Here is a 9,731-nt window from a genome sequence, read left to right as displayed (position 1 = left end):
CTCTGATGTGCAAAATCCCTTCTTTCCCTTTAATGTGGGGAGGGCAGTGGAGGACCAGGGAGGGAGGTGCCCCAAGGGTTGGGTTTAGTGTGTGGCTGGCGGGCGTGGAGCCGGGCTCACATCTCCCTTGGCCCCCCCGGGACCCTCATCCAGGACTTGGTTACAGGCATCCTCACACTGTAGCTTCCCGCCCAGACCTCAGACCTCCACGGGGCCCGGCGGCCTCAAGTGCTGCTGCAGAAGCTGAATGTGGTGTAACAGCTTCTTCTGGTGGCCGGCCAGGGTGACCCCCAGGGCGGGCAGGTCTCTAGAGGGGGACAGAAGGGGAAAAAATTGGGGGCCCGTGTCTCCAAGACCCCGGGCCCCACCCCTGGCCTTGGGCTGAGGCTCCCCTCCCAGACCCTCCCGGCTTACTCCAGGCTGAGCTGAGCCACATCACCGAAGGTGCAGAGGCCAGACTGGGAGAAGTTGTCCCGGTAGCACTCCAGGCCGATGGCCGAGAGCCAGGCCTGAGGGGAGTCCAGAGACGGAAAGTCCAGGGCTACGGGATTCAGCAGGGCCTGGGAAGGTCTAGGAGGGAGGGGCAGGCAGGTCACAGTCTCCTCTTCATCCTTGTCCCCTCTGCTCAGTTTCCTTTGTGGGTCTGCATCAACCCTCCCTGGCTCTCCCGGGTTCTAACGCCAAAGCTCCAGACCTGTCCCCGGGGCTCCCGCCAGTCTGCAGAGTGTCTGGCTTGCGGATCATCTTGTCAAATGCGGCCACCAGCTGGTCAAAATGAGGTCGCTGGGTACGATCCTTCTGCCAAGTGTCCAGCATAAGCAGGTGCAGTCCAGGCGGACAGCCTGGAGGCGGGGGCAGCCGGAATTCCTGCTCTATTGCATTTAGCACCTGGGGATTAGAGGAAGAAGACAGTGCTTAGAGGCTATTGCTAGTGGAAAAGAATGTATCGTTAGGTAAGAATGAGGTTGGAAAGGAACTATGAGACCCATGAGATCTTAGAACATGAATGTATTCCAGGATGGAGGGCTTAGAATGTTTGAGTCTGTGAGGCTGGTGGGTTGGACGGACAGGGGTGGGGAGTCATCACTGTCCAGGTCATGAGCTCACCTCCTGGTCACTCATGTCCCAGTAGGGCCGCTCTCCATAACTCATCACTTCCCACATCACTATCCCGAAGCTCCAGACATCGCTGGATGTTGTATGTTTCCCATGTGCGATGACCTCTGGGGCCGCCCAGCGAAGCATACAACTTGGGCCCTGCGGGATAAGGTTGAAAGTAACAATAGCAATAATCAGAGCCATGGTCCTAGTTACTGATCAACCACTACGTGCTCAGATGTGTATCAAGGGTATCACAGCAAGCATCTCGTTTAATCCTGTAATGACCCTGTATCACCAATGGCGTTGTCTCCATTTTTGCAGGTACAGAGGCTGAGATGTAGAGAAATGCAAACTTGTGCAAAGTCACAGAGCTTGAGGGTGGTGTGTGGATTGGTACCCAGGGATTCTGACACTGGTCAGCATTAGGGAAGGGCAGGAGGTGGTTCTAGGAGGACTCGCCTCTCTCCCTCAGTGTCCTTAGTCCATTCCTGATGTCCTGCTGTGCCCCTTCGCCCTGGGTTTGCTCCACCACACAGGTGAGCTCCGCCCCTTCAGACTCTAAGGTTCACCACCTGAGGCATCCACCGCCCTTGGTCCCAGCTTGTCCTCCGGCAACCCCCACCCCGCCCCCCGCCTGAGAGAGGCCAGGCCCCCGAGGCTGTGCCCTCACCTGAGGACTGCGGCCGAGTCGAGCCACTTTGCACAGCAACCCCAACCCCACCCCCACCCCCGAGAGAGGCTGGGCCCCCGAGGCCATGCTCTCACCTGAGGACTGCGGCCAAGACGAGCCACTTTGCACTCCAGGTGGCTGTTCACCAGCACGCTGTGGGCAGAGAGTGCGCGGTGCACGAAGGCAAAGCTGGATAGGTACTGCATAGCAGCGGCCACACCCCGCTGCATGGCCACCAGCTGCAGGCTGCTGAACTGGCCCTCCCGCTGCTGGGGGATGGTGGGGGGAGACAGAGGTCAGCAAAAGTCGGGGGGGGTACCTAGGCACATCACACAGACACACTGGCACCCCAGGGCAAGGGCCATTTGGAATCAGAATGGCCTAAGAATGAAGGCTGAAGACCCCAGAGGCAGGAGCAGATGGGAGCTGAGGGATGGGGCTGTGGGTCCCGGACAGCTAAGAACTGCCCACTTTCCCGGCCCAAGCCTCCCACCGCCAGCACCGCCTCACCACCAGCCTGACTGACCCTCAAGAAGCTGTCCAGGGGGCCCAGCTCCATGAGTTCCGTCAGCACCATGAAGGGCCGACTCCTGGTGACCACGCCTTCCAGCCGCAAGATGTTGGGGTGCTGAAACTGGCCCAGCATGGCGGCCTGGCCGAGAAAGGCCATCTGCAAACTCTCGGCGCCTCCGGTCCACAGGGCCTGGATGGCCACGGACTGCTCCCGCCGTCCCCGGGGCTGCAGGCGGCCCCGGCGCACCTCCCCGAAGGAGCCTAGGGGAGCAGGCGTAGGCTGGGGGGGCTCCCCAGGAAGCACTCGAGGTGTCCTACTCTGTTCAGAAGGGACCCTCCTGGGACCCCTTTCCATGCCCTCCTCTGCTCCCATGCAGTACCTGCCCCAATGACCTCCTCGATCTTGATATACGTGGGGTCGACTTCCCGGGCAAACTCTCGGATGGCCTGGCAGGGGTCCTCGTAGGTGGAGGGATCAATGTAGTACTTCACCCCAAGCCCTGCAGGTGTAGGGGGTCGTCCATGAAGAAGGGACGTCCCCACACACCCCAGGCTTGCTCTCTCACTTCCAAAGATGGCACCAAGGAGCTGCCCGCAACCTGGGGGGCCAGGCCCCGCCCGGGGGTACCCCTGGACCGTTCTCAGCTGTCCCAGACTCACTGTCCCATTCCTCCAGCCCCTCCTGCCCCACTTCTGGGGTCCTCACCCTTCCTTCTCAGGCTGTTCTGATTCCAACCCCCCCGCCCCCCACTTCTCGGCCCCACCCTACCTGGGCTGCTGTACTGCTGCAGTTGCTCCATGTAGCCAGTTCCACGCCGCTTCCTGGGGGACAAAAACCACAGTCCTGCAGTCACACTCGCGCCTGTCCCCTCCCCAGTCCACCCCACAGAGGCCAAGGTCCTGCCAGGGCTCCGGGGCGGGAGACAGCCAGACCCAGGGGCTGGGGGCTGCTGGGGGTAGAGGGTGCTGGTGGGGGTTTCCCTGGGGAACTCCAGGGCTGTCAGGACTTGGGGGCATGTGGAGGGAGTGGTACCTGGCCGTGGCGGGGAGGGGCTTACCTCTGGAAGACGAGAGCCAGCACAGTGATGGCCGCCAGCAGAAGGAAGGCCAGCGCCCCCAGGATGGACCCAACCACCAAGGAAAGCCTCTCAGGAAGTTGAGCGGACAGCTCACCTGGAGAACCAGCCGCCCAGGGGCACAGGTGAGTAAGATCTCACATGCCCGAGCATCCTTCCCTCATGCAACCACCTACCTGCACCACCCCCACCCCACCATGGAACCGAAGATCAAGGGGCAGACACTCTCCTGGTCTGGAGGGTCAGGGTGAAGGTACAAGGTCTGGATGGTCCCCGAGCCCTTCTTCACCATCCCTTCGGGCTGCCCCCACCCGACCCAGGCCTCCCCTCACCTTGAGGCAGCGTCTGGAAGTAGACCTTGCCCCCGTAGGGGCCGTGGCCCGCGGCGGTCCGCGCCCGCACCTGGAAGCCGTAGATATGGCCGGGGCTCAGCTTAGTCACGGTGGCCGTATTGGTCTCGCTGGTCAGGGTGAAGGAGTGGGATTCATCTTCTGCCTGGAGGGGGGCGACAGCCACTCACTCCCTGCCGGCCGTGGGGTCCTGGTCCCCCCTGCCCGCCTCCCACGATCCTCACTCCCCTGCTGCAGGGCCCTGAGGCACCCCTCCGGTCCCCCCACCTCTCGCCTCACTGTGGGGCCCCTGGAACCTCCCACCAGCGCCGCCAGGGGCGCCCTCTGCTCCCTACCTGGTCATAGTAGCGGAGCTGGTAGTCCAGGATGTTTCCGTTGGTCTGGTCAGGCTGTGGCCAGGACACGGTGATGCTGTTGGAGGCGCGACTCACCTGATGCACGGCAGGGACTGCGGAGGGAACTGGCGTGGGGGTGATGTTAGTGGGGTTTCCACGAGCTGGAGAGCAGGAGTGGGGCAAGGGGGCATTCTAAGGAGGAGACCGGAAGCTTAGGGGCGGCTGAGGCTCACCTGCGTGGCTGGTGCTTACATTGATGGCTGCAGCCTGGGGAGGGTCGGGGCTGAGCTCCGACACCCCGTTGACAGCCTGCACCTCCAGGATGTAGGGTACGTGTGGCCGCAGCCCCCCGATGAGCACGCGGCTCTCGGTCAGGCCCCTCTGGCGGGGGTCGAAGTGCACCTCGTCCCTACAGCGGCGACAAGGGCCCTGGCCTCCGGCCCCTCCGCACTCCTTGCACACCACGTTGAAGAGCAGGTCCCCGCGGCCCCCAAGCTCCCGAGGCAGGCGCCAGTGCAGCATGAGGGCGGAGCCCTGCACCTCGAACCACAGCTCCTGGGGGGCTGACGGGGGCCCTGGGGAGACCGCGCGTGAGGCGGACAAGGGCCAGGGAGTAGGGAGTTGCGGGTCAGGGGTGATGGGGGAAGGAAGAAGGAAGGAGACAGTGGAGGGAGGAAGCAGGTGGGCCGGAGGGGAGCAGCAGGGAAAGATGGTGGGGAAGGAAAGCAAGGACAGAGGAGGAAAAAGTCACTGCAAATGCCGACCAGCCACCCCCTACGCCCTCAGGCTCACCCTCTCCGGGCCCCACTGCATCCCGGTTCCATCCCTGGGGTGGGTGGGAGACTCACCAGTGCAGGGAGCCTCTGGGGGGTCTGAACTGGCCCGGAAGAAGCCCTCCAGGCAGGGGCACACAGGGGCCGCAGGGGCCAGGGCGTGGCTGCGGGCAGGGCATGGTGAACAGGGGGCATTCCCAGCCAAGGCTTTGTAGGACCCCCGAGGGCAGGCTAAGGGGCAGAGAAGGGAGCAGCCTCAGGTCCACTCTGCCATCCTGAGCCCCCCCAATACTGGCACTGCCATTCCCCCAGGCCTGCCATTCCTCCCGAGATCTGCCTCTCCTCACCCCTCTCCTCCCTCTCCGCCTCCTTCGGGCAGACCCTGACACGACTTCCGCCATTTTGCTGGGGGTGGAATTACATTTCCATTGATGGAAAAAGTCCTGTGTGGTGGGGGCTGCAGCAGGCCAGGCACTAGAGGCAGGGCCTGGTCTGCCTTCACAACCTGCCTCTGCAGAGGCTGTCTGCAGCCTGCACTCACAGCAGAATCACCCTGTTCAGTTGTACCCAATGCCTCCCGGGACGATGATCCATCCCTAGCTAGACAGCAAATGCAGACAAAGGGCCCCATCCCACAACAGCCCAGGAGTTCAACACCTTTCATCACCATCCCTTCAGAGGCCTGTAGCCCTGGGAGCCCCAGCAAGTGCTGTGGAATTCTCCAGAGAGTTCCAGAAGTTTCAGATGAGTGGATGAAAGCAAGCCTGGGTGCTTTAGGAAATAAATCTGGAGAAAACAAGGGTCCTTTCCTAAAACAGCTTATTGCTGACCTTTGGGAAGGGGGTACAAAATGAAGTGTGGACCCGTTCAGGAGCGATCTCAAGTGCAAGCAAACAGGGGTCTCACCTTGGCAGGCCTTGTCTCCCCGCGCAGGCTGGTGCCCCGGCTGGCAGCGGCAGCCCCCGACGGCAACCATCCACTTGCCCTCCCCGTTGCAGTGCAGCCTTGGGGGGCTGCCCGCTGCCTGGCCCCCTGCTCCATCCTCCTCTGGCTCTGCGTGTGCCACACAGGTGCCCACGGCCGCCACCAGGGAGGCCCCCCCGGCCCCACTGGCCTGCGTCTCAGGAAAGGAGGCGAAGGCGCGGACCACAGAGGGGCAGGCGTAGGAGAAGAGCTTGACGGCCACGAGGGCCAGGCAGGCTCCAGTGTCCTGGAAGGCCACGTAGAAGCCGCGCTGGGTCAAGGGCCCGAAGCTCCTCTCCTTGACGTTCAGCTGCAGCCCCGCCCTCTGCCCGGCCCGCGGGGGGCCCACTGCCCAGGCCGAGGAGGCAGGAAAACTCTCATCCGCTGCGATCGTGTCCACCTTGGTCCAGCGTTTGAGGTGCCAGGAGGAGATGCTGTCAGGGCCATCGGGCTCCTCGGCCTGGCGGTAGTAAAGCGTGAAGGTCTCCCTGCAGGTGCCCCCCGCCACGCCCAGGCTGGAGCAGGCCCGCACTGAGAAGTGCAGTCGGATGTGCGCCCGCTGGGCCCCTCGCCGCTCCACAAAGTGTGTCTGCAGCCAGTTGTCCTGCCCCGGGCCTGGAGCGGCCCCAGCCACGTGGCATGCCTCAAAGGTCCGAGTCAGGCGTCGCTGGTCGTCCAGAACGCTCACTTCGTCCCACTGCAGGGAGGAACCACAGAGGCAGGTTAGCTACTCCTGGGTCCATAGGGGGCAGGGAGGTGGGGCATATCCCTTCCAGCCCATCTTAGAATTAAGCACATGCAAAGCCCCTGAGGATGCCTAGAAGTCCTGTTCCTCTGGAGGGCAGCCCTCTTAGCCCAGCCACCTCCACTGAGGGTTTCCTCCCCAGAATCACAGAGCTTCTGAATGGGGCATGGGGAGGGGCAGCAGGCTCAGAACGCAAGAGTGATACTCACCCCACCTGGTGGGTAGGTGAGCCAGCCAATCTCAGATGTCTCTCCAGTGGTATCCAGCAACACCTCTGCCCAGAGACAAGAAGCGACACTCAGCGGCCAGGTCTTCAGCCTGCAGGGCTAAGCCCACCCCAGCCCCACTGGGAAGAGAATTTTCCTCCCAGATTCATTTAAGTGACCAACAGGAGCCTGATTGTCTCCTGGGAGCCCTTCTCTGAAACTTTCCCCATCCCTTTTCCTCTCTTGATGTCTCACTCTTTTCTGAATCTTTCCCACTTCCCACATGTGCTGGGTCTCTACGAGCAGGTGGGACTTCCTCCGTCTCCCCTCCCTGCTTACCTTCCAGAGCCAGGACTGAGGACACCAGGGCTAGAACCCACAGGCTGCCGACCATGCCCGCCGCTCTGCTCCCTGGTGGAGCAGCCCCCTCAGCAGCCATGAGGCATCTTCAGGTCTCCCACCATGGCCCTGCCACCACCTTGCTCCCAAGTGGGGCTGCCGCTTTGCAAGGCTGCAGTCTGCAGCCAAGCCTGCTTCCAGATACAAAGGAAAGAAGAGGCCAGTGAGAAGTAACTGCATTGCTTCACAGTTGGTACAGCCTCCAAAACCTGGCCCTGGGTCTCCCCCTGAAGTTCTCAAGTGCCCCAGCACCAAGCATGGGTGGGGCGAGCAGGAAGCCGAAGCTCTCCTGACCTGTGTCGAGTCCACCATGTTGGGGGGCCACGTGCCCAGGTGGTCTACCTCCTACACTGTGCAGGCGACCCATTTCTGAGTATCTGTTGCTCGTGGCCCTCCCTGATCCAGGTGGCACAGTGATAAAGAATCTGCCTGCAAGGCAGGAGACGCGGGTTTGATTCCTGGGTCAGCAAGATGCCCCCGAGAAGGAAATGGCAACCCACGCCATTATTCTTGCCTGGGAAATCTCCATGGACAGAGGAGCCTGGTGGGCTCCAGTCCATGGGGTCACAAAAGAGTCAGATATGACTGAGCTAGACAACAAAACAAGTTAGAGCACAGGGTAGCTCTGAGCCGGTTGTACCCCTTTTCTTCTGGAAGGAGTTACTCAAGTTCTTTCTCTTCATTTATTCTCCTCCCTTCCTCCTAAGGTCGCCCTGTATAGAAAGTCAGAAGATGCTTCTCATTAAAAGCAGGGGAGTTACAAGCTACTCCTTCCCTGAGGGGACATGCGGTCCCCTCTCCCCAACACCTCCCAACCCCCATCAGACTTGCACACTCCAGGACATTTCAGAGAGGCAGTGAAGCGAGAGGGACCGCAGAAGGAGAGCTGTGGGGTATGAAGGGAGGGAGGGTGCAAGAGCAGACACGAAAATGAACAAAGGCAGAAAGATTCTGCCTGTCAAAGCAGCCAGGATAGAGAAGGGATGGGCTATTTAGGTCCTCTCTCTACAAGCAGCACATTTTTTCTCTGGCTTACAGAAAAATAAATGTATGCCCTTATATGTATATAAAGATGCTCCCTAGCTTACTCACAATGAAAGGGAAGCATGTCATTTGTTCTATGAAATTAACAATGCCTGAGTAGGAGAAGGTGTGAGAAATAGGCTCTCTTGTATTCACTGTGGGTTCAAGTTAGTGTCTACTCTTATGGGTTCGAGTTGGTGTCTACTCTTATGGGATCGAGTTGGTGTATACTCTTAGAAGGACCATTGGTGATGTCTACCTAGCAGGTTCAAGTCTAAGAATTTGTCCTTCAGGTATCTATACCTGGATCCCTTTGCACAGATGTTCGAACAAGAATATTTATTGCATCATTGTTGGTAAGGGAAAATACAGCAAAGTGACTGTTCATCAATAGAAAGATGACTAAAAAATTATGGCACAGCCTCCAAAAGGAATAAGGGCTAGTGCTTATGTATTGATTGGAAATAATGTCCAATAATTGATATGGAAAGTACACAGTCCATTGCAGAATCATATACAGTATGCTCCTCATTGTTAACCTAAGAAGGCCCTACGTATATAATACATAGGTTTGTAAAGGGGTTTCCCAGATGACACTAGTGGTAAAGAACCCATCTGCTAATGCAGGAGACAAAAGAGATGCAGGTTCAGTCCCTGGGTTGGGAAGATCCCCTGGAGGAGGGCATGGCAACCCACTCCAGTAGTCTTGCCTGGAGAATCCAGTGGACAGGGAAGCCAAGTGGGCTATGGTCCATGGGGTTGCAAAGAGTTGGACATGACTGAAGTGACTTAGCATACACACATGTATGTAAGGATCTTAAAGAAGGATAGACAAAATCTGGGAAGAAAGGGAGAGGGAAAGCATGAGGGATAATGCAAGAAACATTTATTCTCATATCCTCGTTTTTTTCTTTTCTTGTCCTTCAGTTTTTAGAAATTTATTTTTAATTGGAGGATAAGTCCTTTACAATATTGGGTTGATTTCTGCCTGAATGAATCAGCCATAAGAATACACATGTAGTCTCCCTCTAGAAACCGCCCCATCCCACCCCTCTAGCTTGTCACAGAGTACCATGTCAAAAAATGGTACTGATAAACCTATTTGCAGGGCAGGAATAGAGATGCAGACATAGAGAAGAGACTTTGGACACATGGGTAAGGAGAGGGTGGGAGGAAGCACTGAAGCATTCACATTCCCATATGTAAAATAGATAGCTAATGGGAAGTTGCTATATAAACCTTTAGTTTTTCCAGTTTAAAATCTTGGGACTTCCCTGGAGGTCCAGTGCTTAAGACTCCTTGCTCCCAATGCAAGGGGTGTGGGTTTGATCCCTGGTGGGGGAACTAAGATACCGCATGCCAAAGGAAATGGCCATAAATAAATTAATTAAGATGAAACTATTAATGATAAAAATCTTGCATGCATATTATTTTTCAGTGAAATCATCAAAATTTTAAGTCTGTAAATAATAATTGTTTAGTGAAAAGTGGAAGTGTTAGTTGCTCAGTCGTGTCCAACTCTTTGCGACCCCATGTACTATATAGCCTGCCAGGCTCCTCTGCCCATGGAATTCTCC

General features: G+C 58.1%; 1 protein-coding gene across 1 annotated transcript; it reads right to left on the bottom strand.

The window, feature by feature from the left end:
- Positions 1–4: 4 nt before the first annotated feature.
- On the bottom strand, positions 5–7,266 carry EPHB6 (EPH receptor B6). Its single transcript, XM_040260036.1, has 16 exons — positions 7,072–7,266; positions 6,736–6,800; positions 5,725–6,478; positions 4,894–5,049; positions 4,279–4,620; positions 4,046–4,170; positions 3,693–3,855; positions 3,343–3,457; positions 3,054–3,106; positions 2,665–2,784; positions 2,298–2,545; positions 1,867–2,040; positions 1,108–1,257; positions 695–888; positions 415–570; positions 5–307 (listed from the first exon to the last, which is right to left on the bottom strand). Exons 1-16 carry the CDS (start codon positions 7,169–7,171, stop codon positions 199–201), a joined length of 3,024 nt encoding a protein of 1,007 aa, XP_040115970.1. The 5' UTR covers positions 7,172–7,266; the 3' UTR covers positions 5–198.
- Between the last annotated feature and the right edge of the window lie 2,465 nt (positions 7,267–9,731).

The sequence above is a fragment of the Oryx dammah genome, unplaced genomic scaffold, assembly GCF_014754425.2.
Source record: "Oryx dammah isolate SB20612 unplaced genomic scaffold, SCBI_Odam_1.1 HiC_scaffold_18, whole genome shotgun sequence".
Lineage (NCBI taxonomy): Eukaryota > Metazoa > Chordata > Mammalia > Artiodactyla > Bovidae > Oryx > Oryx dammah.
This window is presented reverse-complemented; position numbering and strand designations above follow the sequence as displayed.